The sequence below is a fragment of the Esox lucius genome, chromosome 24 (assembly GCF_011004845.1).
Source record: "Esox lucius isolate fEsoLuc1 chromosome 24, fEsoLuc1.pri, whole genome shotgun sequence".
Lineage (NCBI taxonomy): Eukaryota > Metazoa > Chordata > Actinopteri > Esociformes > Esocidae > Esox > Esox lucius.
Window position 1 is genome coordinate 11,336,829 of NC_047592.1, and position 16,610 is coordinate 11,353,438.

Genomic DNA, 16,610 nt, shown 5'->3' on the forward strand with positions numbered 1-16,610 from the left:
TCCCCATATGATTGACCTTCTACCAGTCTGGTATCTTCATATATTTTCTCTTGCCCCATTTGTAAGTGTTTAATCACCTACCAACCAGTAAGAATTCCGGCTCTCACAGACCTGTCAGTTTTTCTTTAAGAAGCCCTCCTGTTCTTCACTCATTACCTGTATTAACTGCACCTGTTTTGAACTCGTTGCCTGTATAAAAGACACCTGTCCACACACTCAATCAAACGGACTCCAACCTCTCCACAATGGCCAAGACCAGAAGGCTGTGTAAGGACATCAGGGATAAAATTGTAGACCTGCACAAGGCTGGGATGGGCTACAGGACAATAGGCAAGCAGCTTGGTGAGAAGGCAACAACTGTTGGCGCAATTATTATAAAATGGAAGACGTTCAAGATGACGGTCAATATTCCTCGGTCTGGGGCTCCATGCAAGATCTCACCTCGTGGGGTATCAATGATCATGAGGAAGGTGAGGGATGAGCCCAGAACTACACGGCAGGAACTGGTCAATGACCTGAAGAGAGCTGAGACCACAGTCTCAAAGAAAACCATTAGTAACACTCTACGCCATCATGGATTTAAATCCTGCAGCGCACACAAGGTCCCCCTGCTCGAGCCAGCGCATGTCCAGGCCCGTCTTAAGTTTGCCAATGACCATCTGGATGATCCAGAGGAGGAATGGGAGAAGGTCATGTTGTCTGATGAGACAACAATAGAGCTTTTTGGTCTAAACTCCACTCGCCGTGTTTGGAGGATGAAGAAGGATGACTACAACCCCAAGAACACCATCCCAAGCATGGAGGTGGAAACATCATTCTTTGGGGATGATTTTCTGCAAAGGGGACAGGACGACTGGACCGTATTGAGGGGAGGATGGAGGGGCCATGTATCGCGAGATCTTGGTCAACAACCTCCTTCCTTCAGTAAGAGAATTGAAGATGGGTGGTGGCTGGGTCTTCCAGCATGACAACGACCTGAAACACACAGTAAGGGCATCTAAGGAGTGGCTCTGTGAGAAGCATTTAAAGGTCCTGGAGTGGCCTAGCCAGTCTCCAGACCTGAACCCAATAGAAAATCTTTGGAGGGAGCTGGAAGTCCATATTGCCCAGCAACAGCCCGAAACCTGAAGGATCTGGAGAAGGACTGTATGGAGGAGTGGGCCAAAATTCCTGCTGCAGTGTGTGCAAACCTGGTCACAAACTACAGGAAACGTATGATCTCTGTAATTGCAAACAAAGGTTTCTGTACCAAATATTAAGTTCTGCTTTTCCGATGTATCAAATACTTATGTCATGCAATAAAATGCTAAGTAATTACTTAGAAATCATACAATGTGACTTTCTGGATTTTATGTTTTAGATTCCGTCACTCACAGTTGAAGAGTACTTTAAATTAAAGACTTCTACATGCTTTGTACCTGCAAAATCTGCAGTGTATCAAATACTTGTTCTCCCCACTGTATTTGTTTGTCTACTTGGAGTGTATGCTTCTGTTTTTGCACTCCTAGACACACACAAACACGCGCGTGCAAGTACGCGTGCTTGACGAGAGCTGTTGAGCTTTGGCCTCGTCTTATTCCGCAGGATGCTTAAGACACCCCAAGTTAAGCCCAGTGGTCAACAGGTTGCCGAGTGACCGCTTCGAGACCGGTAATCCTAGCCAGAAACCCAATCCGTCATTCTTCCCCGTGCAGATCCTGTCACGTGGGGACCTGAGCACATTCTCTGTGCTTCGTGTGGCAGACATCCTGAAAGGCCCAGGCCATCACATGGCAGTGTGTCAACAACAAGCCTGGAGTTTACAGGATGACACCTGGATCAGTTCAAGGGGTCTGTGGGGACGTAGACACATAGTCATGAATAAGGTGGTTACTTACTATTTAATTGTACTGTAATGTTTGTGTGTGTGTGTGCAGTCCTCTGGATATCCCACAAAGCACTCTTACCACTGCAAATGAATTAATAGAATTACAAAGCAACACAGTGTAATAAGGTTTGGACGGTTCATGATTTGTTCTGCTGCGAGCTGGGCCATCCGGAGTAGGTCAATCTGTCTGGGTTCCCTGTATACTAAGAAACCAGCTGACCGTTCTTTCAGTTTGACATGAGAGATTCTAGTACGTACAGTAACGAGAATAGATCACCCCTTCCCTCCTACCTTGAGGGCCCTCATGCTTTTCTTTCCACCTTTCCACTCTTCTCACCGCTTAACTCGGCTGTGATTAAGCTATGCCCTGAGGAAATTCAGAGCTCAACACAGAACGGGTACTCGTCTTGGTAACAGCCCCTTGAGTGGCGCAGCAAAATGGAACATCTAATAATGTTCTCTGTCAACTTCAGTGTTGTTCCTCCTCAATCGAATGAATGCGATGTGGTGAGAGGCTGTAATCCGCGATGGCGCCGTGCAGTCTGAGGAGGCTTCTTCTGTTAGTACACCCTGGCATTTGACACAGCTGTCCGTTGTAACAGCCTAGGCATTATGCATTGTCTCTCTTTTTATTAGTGGGACAGTACTACCTATGTATAGGCTCCAGGGTGTGGCATGGGAGTGGAGCGAAACGCACCTGGCAACACGATAAACTACTGGAAGGTGTGCCAGACATTGGATGTAAGAGGCTCCCACCCCACTGAATCTTACTAGATGCTTCATTAGATCTTACAGCCAACAGGCCAACATCGAAAGTGGGCGAAAATGTCATTTGTGGTGTTCGGCAGAAGTAAATGATTGTGGCAACCAGCAGGGATCGGCAACCTTGCTTTATTAATGAGAATTACTGCCCTAGATGGACGCACCCGGTAGAGCCCTGCAAATGGGATTCGTTTAAGTCTCCTCTGTCTTCCATCTTTACCTTTCAATGCAAAGGATTAGCGGAGTCTCACCTTAAGCCACATCAGACAAGATGGCACCTTGTATGAGGGGTGTGTGTGTGTGTGTGTGTGTGTGTACGTGTGTGTGTGTGTGTGTGTAGTATTTGCATAAAAAATATTTCTTAATGTCTGAGGCGATGAATAGGCGCCAATGTTGTGTGGTTTGACAGGAATTGGTTCATCCTGGTTTTATTGCGTTTGTGAATGGAAAATGCGTTTCATATTTCAGGCTGCACTCCGTGACGCACGTTTGTCCGTGTGTAGAGAAACCTGAACTCAAGTGACCGTTGCTGATCTGCACAATTTGTGGAAGGCCTGTAAGCATATTTTACCATCTCTCACATCACACTTGGCAGTCTGTTCACACATATAGGGGCACAGAGGAATGTTTCTGTGCGTTTGTACATGCGTAACAAAAAACAAAGTGTCTTGCTGCAGTTTCAGCACTGAGCAAGCAGCATGGCGTCCAGTTCTCACTTAACACACTGCCATTAAAGGCAAATAAAAAATCCATTTGAAGAGAGCTCCAGCTGAGGGACTTCAATCTAAGTAGAAGCTAAATAGTTTTGTGCGCATTGGGGCGCTTCTCATTACCGTTCAAGGTTTGGGGGCAGGTCCCGCTGTAGTGTTTGAATTATTGCAACAATGCAGCTGTTTCTCTGTAATTAGAGTTTCAATTCAAGTCTGACACAGTTTGAATTCTGAATGCTGATTGGCTGTTAGCCATTGGTCTATGAGACCGTATCACATCACTTTTTTCACTGATTTAATTGCATTTTTAACCAGTTTTGAATTGCAGTAAGGCATCTCGGGTTTGTGATACTGTACACTGCCAATATTCCACGGCTGAGAGGTGTGTCCAGGGTCTCTGCAATGCGTTGTACCTTTAGAACTGCTGTTTTCCATGGTGTACTACTACCACTTACCTTATTGCTTACATAGACCACTTGCCTTATTGCTTACATAGACCACTTACCTTATTGCTTACGTAGACCACTTACCTTATTGCTTACGTAGACCACTTGCCTTATTGCTTACGTAGACCACTTGCCTTATTGCTTACGTAGACCACTTGCCTTATTGCTTCGTAGACCACTTGCCTTATTGCTTACGTAGACCACTTGCCTTATTGCTTACGTAGACCACTTGCCTTATTGCTTACGTAGACCACTTGCCTTATTGCTTACGTAGACCACTTGCCTTATTGCTTACGTAGACCACTTGCCTTATTGCTTACCTAGACCACTTGCCTTATTGCTTACGTAGACCACTTGCGTTATTTCTTACCTAGACCACGCCAATCAGCATTCAGAATTCAAACCACCCGGTTTGTAAGAGACCATATACCATCACTTTTTGCAGCTGTAATTGCTTTTGGAACTGTATTATAAAAGCAATAATGCTTAACTATATGAAGGATTTAACATCCATTGTGAACGGTAGTATTTAGTTGAATTATTACCATTAACTGCATGTGAAAGTCTTTATTTATCAGATGCACCGAATTACATAGCGTCATTCTGAACAGTGAATTTCATGTGATATGGCAAAGGACATCTATGCAGAAGTCATTAAGAAAAATATAAAGCAAAATGTGCCAATGTACTTTAGTGCATTAGAGCAGCAGAATATAACCTTTGTTATGTTCACCAGCTGCACAGTGAAAGCAAAGAAACCAGCTGTCACATAACATGTATTACATTTTCCTCATCATGTTGGATTAGTATAATCAGGTTTAGTGGATTAAAGTGTATATGATAGCTCTTGTAGCCATTTGACTTAATAACGCTGTTTGTCTGACTCATAGGCATTGACTGGCTTTGCCTCCACTTAGAGTTTCTGTTGGAGTTTACATTTGAATCCTCCTCCTCCAGTTTAGCAGGGAGACGAGGTGAGCCTCCAACGCCACAGGACAGTAGGTGAGCACGTCCAACTAAGCTCTGAAGCAACAGTCGAAATCAAGTGACCCCTGAAGGTCTGCGATTGTACAGGACTAGCGTAATTACAGGTGACCCTTTTCAAAATGATTTTATAAAAGTATCCGCTGATAACATTGGTCAATTAACTTAAGAACAAAAATATAGAAACCATCAGTCGCATAAAAACCTTTATTCAAATATCCTCATCTAAAGCTAGATGTTTTGTTTCACTTCTCCTTAATGAATTCTTTACATCCAGAAAACATTGACCTATAATGTATAATTAATAACATGTACATTGAGACATTTATCCCTTAATGGTACACACATTAAATGATTAAACAACAGCGTAATTAATCTGTGGAATGTCATTTTGCTACATTGTTGGTTTGTCTGTCTTCACACAGGTTTGTCTGAGTGGGTGAGGGTAATTTGACCCCCCATCTTATATGTCCGCTCCTCTGAGGAAGCAAACGGGCTTGTTGTTGTGAGATTAGGATGTCTCACTGAGTTGAGATGCCAGACAACATTGCACTTCTACAGACTTCCAAAAATGCATGTTCTATTACTCTAAACTATAAATTAATTATTTATTGGGATCCCATGAAACAAGCTTCTGTGTTTTGTCAAGTAGCTACTGTTTTGAGAATGCAGAGATAGTGTTCCATTATTACGTTTTTTCTTTTGTCTCTAATATAGAGGGTTTGTTTTTGTTATTGTTCTTCTGGATATATTTTGCGGTTAAATGGAGATTAAGGTTGGCTATGACGAAGTGACCAGGTTAACAGTCAATGGACAAGGTTTGACCGCATATGAAATAGTTTTATCACCCAATGCTAGACTTTTATGTTTCCAAAGGTTTTGTTTGTGTTAAAATTGTCCACTTGTTAAGTGCCTTTGTAACGATTCACAATCACTTCCCCACCGTCTTTAACTTTTCATCATTAAGACACAGCACAAAAAACAAATATTTCCAGAAGCATGTTGTTCTTGGCTTATTGCATGCCAAATTACAGTGTCTGTTTTAATGTAGGAAACCATTAGGTATGAAAAATCTCTCATGCATTATAAGCGGCTAAATCTCAAGCTGCTAGTGCCGCAATAAAAACACTAGTAACACATGAGCACCTTAACCTGCCAAAATGTGCTATTGGATGTGTACTATCTCTACAGTATGTACTACGGGTCGATAATACCTTTTGTACTGCACAACAGCAAAAAATATGGCTATAGGCTGTTGCCTAGGCTAAAACATTTGTTAAACATCCCCTTGGGTTAGCGTCAGAAAAATATTTGGAACTCTCCCTGATGAACTGGGCAAAGAAAGTGTATGTCCCCACAGACCCTTGAACTGTAGCCCTCGTTAACCAGAATGAACCAGAGCACCCGGTTCCTAATCGAGTCAGCGTTGCGTTTCCTTGTACACGGTAAACAGATTGACGAGGAGGATGCACTCAACACGTCACAAGGAGATTTCCCAACAGCATCCCCATTCTTCTTCCCACTGTGCTGCAGCCCCAGAGCTGAGTGGCGCCTGGACAAATTGCTCCTGAAGCGGCCCAGAGGCAATTTGAGTACACAACTCGCACCGCAATTACCCGTTCGTCAACAAAGCGATTGGTCGGCTTTGCGATGGGGGGAGAAGGCTGAAACAAACTGCCAGGACCGTGGAGCCTAAACATGCCTAATGAAAAAGTCTCAAGGCAAAGAAGGTAACTGACAACGGGCATGTTTCTCTGTCCAGGCATTGCTGAAACATACCAGATCTTAAAATTCCCAGAAAGTTATGTTGGCTGTCAAGCTAACCACATAACTATCTGTCAGTTGACGACACAGTCGAACAGGTGACACGCAACTATAGGGGACGCGTGGCATGCCCGAGCGGGGGAACACGACCGTAATGAAAGCATTATCACCTTCCATTAAAAGTAATTGGTACGGTATCAATACAGCAATTCAGCGCCGGCATGACCGTCTCTGATTGTTTGGACAGTTGTCACAGTTCATTAATTGAGACAGAGGGTGTTTGGTATGCTGTGAATATTTGTCTCAAAATGACATTCGTTAAGGTTCTCAAATCACATGGTCTTACAGGTCTAAAATAGAACAATGACAGGTATTTCAACATGTTTATTTTTTTTAAGGTGACTACTGACATGCAGAGCATTGTATTAATAGTAGGCTAATGAATCAAATATCAAAAGATGGTTTTTGGAGGAATCTATTATCCTTGTGGCCTTGGTCTCTCACCGTTACAGAGGCAGCTCACGTCTTAGTCTCTTTCATTACCCTCCACAAGTTTTATGGCCCTGCATTGGCGTAATAACCCATGGTAATGCTCTACTTTGCAAGTCAGAGAACTTCATCTGCACGACATAATAGGCAATCTTCGTGAAGGATGCGTGGGGAGATGGGGGTGATTGATGTGTGTTTTGAAGGTTCTGCGTGTTTTATGTGTGTCTGTAAACTTTGTGTTGCTCTGCCTCAGTGCTCTCTAGTGACTCCTGGTAGGATCGGCGTGTGTAACCTCCAGCGTGGTTGTTGGCGGGTCGTTGCCTCCACCTCCAATTGCATTGGTGCTGGCAGGTACTTTCTGGTTGAGTGAGTCGTGTGATAAGAAGCAGAATGGCTAGGCAAGACGGTTCATACGTTGGAAGTGGCTGAGATAAGGCTTGGCCATGAACATGAATTGGGGTTTATAACATTACAATACATTTCCCCAAGACACATTGAAGAGCTGATAAACGAAACAAAAAATCAGTCTTTTTTTGTTCATATTATTTAGAGTGCCAGTAATTCTGGGGGCACTGTAGGTCTGGCTTGTGGATTTCTATCGAGAGGTTCTGTTCTTTTCAAAATTCACTGTTGACATGTCTCCATTTTGACAATACACTTGATATGTCTCCATTTTGACAATACACTATTGATATGTCTCCATTTTGACAATACACTGACAGACTTGGAAGGTTACATTGATCGTTTAAGTGGCTGTCATGAAGACAAATTGATAAAATTCGGTCACTGTTGGCAATTTTCTATAAGTTAATCTTGAGCTTCAGCAACCAAAGTTCAAAGGCTCAAAGTATAGCTCCGTGCAGCGTCTCCTGGGAGGCCGACTGATGATTTCCTTGAAGGCTTTTTCCACAGAAAGCCTAAATATTGACATCTAAGATATCCCTTATCGACGGTCTTGACAGAAAGCAGTCTCGTGTTCAAACACATATTATAGTATGTGTTTGAAAACCCTTGCTTTCCACGGGGAGCAGCGAGCGAGGCAGGACCTTGGTGGAGGCTGATGATGCTGACCACGCTTCTTCCTGATGGATGGCGCTGCACAGAAGTCACGGGCGAGTTCCTGACAAATCAGAACTCTACAACCTCTGCGTGCGTGCGTGCGTGTGTGTGTGTGTGTGTACGCGCGCCTGTGTGTGGTGCGTGCACGCACTTGTCCCACTCAAAGGCACAAGAGACTAAAGCAGGAGCTGACCGACAGCCCTGTGAAGGTACTTGATTAGGTCCTTAATGCGGATGTTCATGTGGACATACCGCCCAGAACGTAAAGGTCAACTTGGAAATGGGCATCGGTCAAGCATCTGGTGTGGATATCTGGCCTGTAGCTGGTTTTTTAACAACAACAAAAAAGTATTAATGAACCATGGTCAGATGACATTAAAAACAATTAACAATAGAACCACAGTGGGTGGCATCAATAGAAACTATTTCTTTGCCCTTTGAAACATATTGCCACTGCTAACCGGTGGCTTTGATTTCCGTAGGGAGCGTTTGACTCATTGTTAAATTGAGCGGAATAGTCCCGGCAAATTACCAAATTGAAACGGCATTGACTTAACTGTTAATGTATGCAATGCATAATTGAGGTGCAGCACGTATGTCTGCCGGTGAAGTTGGACTCATGCATTGTTTATAATGGGGAATCTCCTTGGCTATTTGTCCTAGCCCTGTCTCTACACGCCGTGTGACAGGAATCTGCCCTAAATATGCAGTGTGTCATACTGTATCAGACTGTGCATTTTTTTTATCTAGGGCATATTACCAAAAGCCTCACATTGAGCAAAAAGGCCCCAGAAAATGTTAAATGGTTGCATTCATAGAAACTTTTGATGTTGTCTAAATGTTTTCATTGGTCTCTCACTGGTTCGAGGAGCTGGTCGATTTGTGCAGAGCCAGAACGCCTAAAACGGCAATATTTGTCTTTGGCTTTGATGTCTGAATGATTTGTGACACACAGTGCCCTATTAGATATTAGACTTAAGTATTTCCAAATGATTGGTATGCTGTGGATATGCAGGGCCTTTTATTTCCTCCACTTTTTCCCCCCATCACACGTTGATCTCAGTCTCATCTGTATTTTTTTAGCACACATTTAACTTGGTTTGTAACCTTGCCATCCACTTTGTTAGGCTGTCTTGTTGTTCACAAACTAGCTGTTCACCAACTGAAACACATGCAAACGCCCACACATACCTGTACAGACAATAACGCATCGCCTCTACAGGGAGCCAATGACTGGGAGCTCCCAGAAAGAAAACACACTGTGACAGTTTAAAAGCACCGCTGACCGCTGTCAGTACATGGATTTCGCTTGAGAAGCTCGGATACAGTAAAGAATAATCAGCCAAGAGGAGATAGTGTATTTGGTTTGGAATCTGACACCGCAAACGGACATAAGTAATGTTCTCTAAATAGCACCAGATGAATATCCCCATGACAACCTGACATGCCTGATGACACTGCCCACCTAGCCTCTCGCCTGTTTGCAGATATAAAATAATAAATGCCCAAACTTCAGTTATGGAAACTCTGCTGCTGAGAGTTTTTATTGGTTTCCCTCCTGAAGCTCTACACCTTGCCCTCAGTATTTTGTACATAGGAACACCTCCAATGAGATGGACTTTTAGCGTGTGATTGCAATCTCAACATCTCTGAACACGTCATTGCACAACTGGAACCTGAAAAAATTAACTAATTAATTAAATTAATTTTCCAGAACCATCTCTAGAGCCAAAGGGGATATCGGTGTGGGGAATTTATTCATATGCCGCTAACCCCTCCGTGAAATGCGATTGTGTTAAACTTTTGTGCTGTGTTAAACATATTGGATGTCACTGTACAGTACTACAGCATGTCTGCAGGGAGTAGGAGTGTGAAAACCCACGTGTTTCTCTTTGAGACTGGGATTTCTGTTTAATACAAAGGACTGTAAATTGTTTCATGCTAGGGCACTGGTAGTTAACTTAGTTTTTATTGCATGTTCCCAAATTTCTCTGATTGTTTTATTGGAAATGCTGCTGGGGTGCTTTTGGTCTCGCTTTCACTTGCCTACCTCTCATCGTTTTCACGGCACCTAGAAATCAAATCTCAGTAAAATTATTCAAGATGCTTTACAGTCACTAAGTATTTGGTTTATACCACATATTTAGAATAGTCCTTGGGCCAAACCCATTCCATATATTTTATGATATCTTTGCTGGCGATAAATGTGCAGCTTATGGACCTGAGATTTGATTTTATGTGCAGAGTGAACACTGAAGTGTAAAACTGTGTAAACCTTTTAAAAATCCAACCAATAGCAGGACAGCTGTAAATGCGATCACGTGATCATCTGAGTCATTTCGGCATGTGAACGGCTAAGTGAACCAACAACATCTCATGGAAATATCAACACGCTGTCGTGTAAATGCTTGATTCTGCGATGGCTTTCGGCAGGGTGTCTGTTGCTTTGGGCCCAGAATGGCCTCTGGTGGGGGTTGTACTAATTACAGATAGACTGGAGCAGGTGCTACTGGGGTGGGTGCCAAACTAGTCCTTCTGCCTGGCCTGTGTCCCTGCCGCTCTGTCCCACTTAACCAGTGGGCCTTGGTGGGAGAATGATGACCGATAAATTGCTTGAGATAACGTACTCATAACCTTGAACATTAGTAGCGATTTAAAGGATGTCTGACCCAGGAATAGTGGTTAATATCAACCACTGCCTACTCCCCATAGAACAGACTCGACCTTCGTTAAACTTGAGTAAATGATAAAAGCTTCCATCTCAATGGCACTGACTGAGCCACAATGTCCTCCACCTTTATGTTGCATTTCAGCATATGGGTTTGTGAAGCTGCCTGTGGCCCGTAGGGGTTCTGTTGTAATTCACCCCTCCGTGACGATAATGTACTGTACTGCCCTTTGGAGGGAACAAAGCAATTTAATTGGACCGTGGTTGTCTGTGATTGATGTTACGTGTTAGGTTTTTCTGGGCCTTGCGTTTGATTCAGTGAAGCTACCATCTGGAAAAGTGTGTTTTTGCTGTCTCTTATGTGGCACAAAAAAACCTGGGAGAAAAACAGGAGGACATTGCAAAATTGCCTTTCTTCCTTGTTCTCTTTCTCTCTCGGTCTGCCTCTTTTACACGCGTGCCCTGAAATCTGTCAGCTCTGTTCCATGACAACCAAACATTGTCCTAACCCGCGCCCGCCCGCCGCTCCAACTGCATCCTCAGAAGGCGGTTGTCGTAATTGATCCGTAATTAGAAACAGCAGGTCGGAGACTTGTTTGGAAACTGGCATCTGCGCCTTGGCATATCGGAGGCCAGTCTGTCCTCGCCAACTGCTGCTCAGGAAAGTGTTCTGACTTACTGGGTTGCTCATGTTAATGTTCTCTACTGATTCTAGATGAGTTAACCCCACTCTCATTTGCTGCAACTGATCGTGGCAGCTAAGTGGTCCCTGGATCAGTTGACGCCGCTAAGTTTGATTAGGTGGTGCAGACATGGATTGACCGAAGGACATGCAGTGCCTTCGGGAAGTGTTCCCGTCACTGTGTTTTGTTGTTATAAATTTAAAGGGGCTGTATGTGTTTGTACTGTACTACTGGCCTAAATACAAGCATCAGTGACCAGAGGAGATCTGCGGTTAATGTTGTAAGTTCAGATTGAAAACAATTTTGTACAATTTGTTTGCGGAGTGCCTGAATGATTGCCAATTTAAACATTCTCGCCGGTTCGTCTATCAGTTTGCATTGACTGGTAGTCTCCTCATACTCGGTTTAACCACTCGCAGTACTGTTCCCCACACACCCTAAACCACCTTTAACTAGCCAATACTATTCCCCACACACCCTAAACCACCTTTAACTAGCCAATACTATTCCCCACACACCCTAAACCACCTTTAACTAGCCAATACTATTCCCCACACACCCTAAACCACCTTTAACTAGACAATACTATTCCCCACACACCCTAAACCACCTTTAACTAGCCAATACTATTCCCCACACACCCTAAACCACCTTTAACTAGCCAATACTATTCCCCACACACCCTAAACCACCTTTAACTAGCCAATACTATTCCCCACACACCCTAAACCACCTTTAACTAGCCAATACTATTCCCCACACACCCTAAACCACCTTTAACTAGCCAATACTATTCCCCACACACCCTAAACCACCTTTAACTAGCCAATACTATTCCCCACACACCCTAAACCACCTTTAACTAGCCAATACTATTCCCCACACACCCTAAACCACCTTTAACTAGCCAATACTGTTCCGGTCCCATTGTCTTGCTGTTTAAATTCAGTCTTGTAAACCTAAGAGGCAGGATTCTACACAGTGTACCGTTTCATTTCTAATTGATTAAATGTATTATTTTTACCGTGAATCTACATACAATACCCTATAATGAAAAGTGAAAGCAAGTTTTTTTATGTTTGTATATAGGTTTTCAGACCCCTCCAAATTAAACTGAGATGCATCCTGTGTCCTTTGATCATTCTTGAGATGACTAGATCCTAATTGGAGTCCACTTGTGGCAAAATCAATTGATTGGGCATTCAATTGAAAAATTGCTGAAGCATTGAAATTTCCTAGGAGCACATTAACAAACCATTTCTGCAGCACCCAGGGCAATCAGGGCTTTATGGTAGAGTGGACGGATGGATTCTATTATTGAGTAAAATGCATATGACATACCGCCTGAAGGACATGGAGAGCATGAGGAAATGTTCTCTGGTCTGATGAGAGACAAATCAAGACACTGACAAAGTGGCTTTGGGACTAGTCTGTGAATGTCCTTGAGTGGCCCTGCCAATGTCTGGACTGTGGGGCGACATGAAGATTGCAATTAACTGACACTCCCTGTTCAATCTGCAAGATTTTGAGATTATCTGCAAGGAAGAATGGGAGAAACTGCCGAAATGCAGGTGTGAAAAGCTTGAAGCTGTAATCACTGCTAAAGGCAGAAAAACAGGCTGCAAAGTATTAAGTAAGGAACAGAATACTTGAAATGTCTTGTTTTGGCAAACATTTCTATAAATATATTTGCTTTGTCTTTCTGTAGATTGATGGCAAAGAGAGAATTTACTAAATGAATGTATTGGAAAAATATGTAACTCAATACAATGTGGAGAAAGTGAAGAGGTCTGAGGACTTTCTGAAGTCACAGTATGCAGCACTGCCACCAGGACTTATGTGGTTTCTAATCTGTTTCTGTTGCCAAAAGTGTGATAGGAATACTTAATGTCTGTTCAATCCTTTTGGAAATATGCAATTTCTACAGTTCTACAGTCCCTCAATGTGCCCACTGGCTAGTTCCTGCATTAAAAAAAATAAAATGACCCGTTAATTTTGTGGTTCCTTAGTATTACTTAATTTGGTTAAACCTCCTTATTATACTGCTGAACACGCTAAATGATTATCTCTGAGGCACTTCCACTACACTTCCTTTTACTTAAAAACTGATCTGCTTGGAGTTTGCAAATCCAGTAGAAAAAGCTACATTGGTGTCCAACTATCCTCTAAATCCCTTATTTGCATTGCTGCTGCTGCTATCTAGAGTCCAGTATTTTTGCCAGTTGGCCTAGGCACAAAAACGCCATTAAAAATGTACACGGCTGAGCAACCTTTATAGCTGACCTGCACATCAGATGGTTAAATTTGTATCTGGAGCGAAACTTTAATGTTACAAAAATAAAGCCTCTAGGTCTGTAGTTTTTAAGGGAGACGGTTCTGTTGCTGTTTTCATGAAAACCCTTTCACATAGTCACTGTCTTATCCACCATTTATATTTAGTCTGTATCCGTCTGTATCCCTCCACTAAGTGTTGAACATTTAGAACCAGTAAGCCTTTCTTGTCTGAGCTGACAACCTATAGACAGGACCCTATGTATGGTTACATTTTACATTTGAAGTATTTAATAGACACTTTTATCCAGAGGCAATTTCAGTTTGTGTAGCCCCTTAAGATAATTCTAGTCCATCACAGGGCCTTGACAGTAACGGTAGGTTGGTTGTGTTATTAAGTTTAGTAAAAGTGTCTGGGCCGGAAATGGTGAGAACTGTGACTTAACGTTATTTAGTATGGTCATTTTCTACTGGAAGCCTGTAACTCCCTCTGCTGTCCAAAAGTTAGTACTACATCACTTTGGTGTTGCTTTATTCTTCTCCCCATGGCCTGTCTTGACGTCAACCAAAGTTTAGTTTAAAGGGATGTTAAACGGAGCAGTTTGCTTACATTCTTTTTTGTGCTGCTAAGACAGAATTTGTTTTGACAATTGTGTTTTCAAACATAGTTTGAACCTTAATATGGGCCTGCTGAAGTGATCTCAGAATCGTATGATTGGGAATTTGCTAGGCTTCTTACAAATTGTTATGTAAGTTATGTATGGTGGCCTAAACAAAACGAGAGGGGATTAAAATCCTGTAAATCTGTCCACACTTAGTGCCTAAGCAGTACTTCATCAATTGATATCAGGTATCAACTCGTTCTCACTCCCGGGGAACGTTCTCCTTCACCAGTGCTGTTGGATGGTTATCTTAAGTTATGGTTATCGAATCTTTTATTCGTCACTCACTGGGGGCTCAGGTTTGGTTACCCTAATACTTATGCAAAATGCCAAAATTGGTTGAATTTGGAAATGCCACTCCATTTGTAGCCACACCCCCAATGTATCTCTAAGTTAAAATCAATAGAAGACATTCTTCACTCAACTAGGTCACTCCCTTGAATTATATGGTCCCTCTCGCTAAGGCTAACTTCCATGGTTGTTGTGCCAGGCTTATGTGTGTGACTCCATACCTTCTCTCTTCCCTTTTGCATATGATCAGAAACAAATAAAAGGACATCCCCACACAACATTGAGTTAATGCAATTCTCCAAAACAGTTTCTATTCTCAGGTTATTTATAAAGGTGTGTTTAGATAACGTGTTGGAGAACCAATAGAACAAACATCAAAGGCACACTATTCCCTGACATCACTGTCCTTTTGCCCTAGTTGCATTTCTGTCAAAATCTAACAATACTTTGCAAAGACATTTGAAAGGACTCATCAAGTATGCGTAGGCACTCACCCAGTCATTACAGATAATACAACCATTCCTGTGACAAAAGATGAAGAGTGGAGTCATCATTGAAAAGGGCTAGGCCAAGAGGTTGCATAGACCAATATAACTAAGAAAATCTCATTTAAGTGATTCCTTTGTAGCCTATTTTATAATACACAATACCTGAGAAGTTGATTACAAATGCCTGAATAATGTCTTGGCCTATTATAACAGCTGCTTTCCCCACCAATGACACATTTTCCTTGGCTTTGAGCGAAGAATTTGCACCTATTCCCAACCTATTTTCTCCACTCGGCACTGGTGTAAAACAATGCAGCACAGGGAATGTAGCTGCTTTTATAGATTACTGCACAAAGAAAGCACTTGTCCCGCCTCTCCAGAGTCAACATGACACTGATTGCTTGAAGGCCCAAATTAGCTCCATGATGACAGTTGAATGGCCATAGTTAAATCCAAGAGTCAGGTCACTGAGCATCATCAAATGAGGTTGCTGTCAGTTATGTGTATCTTTTTACAAAGGTAATCCAACTGAAGAGAGAGGTTGATGTAATCTGTCTATTGCGGTCTGATTTTGAGACAATTTCTCAGAAAATATTCTCTTAAAGATACCAAAATATAATTTATAGTGCCATCAATGTAATGTATTTTTTTTTAATGTTTATACAGGGAAACGAAGCTGATGTCAATGTCCCTTTTACATTTGAGCCTTGTATTACAGCAATATACAGTACCTTTGGAAAATATTCAGGTGCGTCTACTTTGTCCACATTTTATGTTGTAGACTTCATTTCTAATTGTATGCCAATTTATTAAAATAAATATCTAATGCAGATAAGTATAAGGAACCTTTATCAAATGCTTTGTAGATACAACTTTGGCGGCGATCACAGCTTCTAGGCTCCTTGGTTATGTCTCTACCAACTTTGCACACTTGGATTTTTGCAGTTTCTCCTATTCTAATCATCTCAAGCTCTGTCAAATATAATGGATAACGTCTGTGAACGGAGATATTTAGGTCACTCACCAATGTTCAGTGTCATTCATCAAGACGGGGCTTTGGCTGTGCCACTCAAGGACTTTCTCTGACTGGCCACTCCCGCATTTTCTAGCCAATCTGCTTCAGGTTGTTGCTTTGAGGAAAGATGCATCTTGGCCCCAGTCTGAGTTCCTGTGTGGATCAGGTTTTTTATTCAAGGACCTCTCTGCATATTGCTCAATTCTTCCTTCCATAAATCCTGACTGATCCTAATCCCTGCCGCTGTGAATCATCCCTATAGCATGATGCTCCCACCACCATGCGTCACCATAGCCTGGTGATGAGAGGTGCCTTGTTTGAATCCGATTGAGTGCTTGGCATTCAGTCTTATTAGTTTGATTTTGGTCATGTCAGACCACCAAATAATTTTCCTTTTTCCGACAGAACTCTGTCTGAGGTCTACGGAGAGATCCTAGGACTTTGCTCCACC

The 16,610-nt window shown here is 42.5% G+C and overlaps 1 protein-coding gene across 4 annotated transcripts in view; it reads left to right on the forward strand.

Moving 5' to 3' along the window:
* The window catches only part of kcnip4 (Kv channel interacting protein 4), a 117,067-nt gene that overhangs the window by 43,185 nt on the left and 57,272 nt on the right, over nt 1-16,610 (forward strand). Inside the window, exon 1 of one of the 4 annotated variants that reach the window (XM_020043427.3) lies at nt 6,460-6,499. The exons of the other annotated variants lie outside the window; for them this stretch is intronic. Coding sequence (XP_019898986.1) covers nt 6,475-6,499 — 25 coding nt within the window. The 5' untranslated portion in view covers nt 6,460-6,474. Of the gene's footprint in view, nt 1-6,459; nt 6,500-16,610 lie in introns of those variants that run through there. 4 annotated transcript variants of the gene reach the window in all.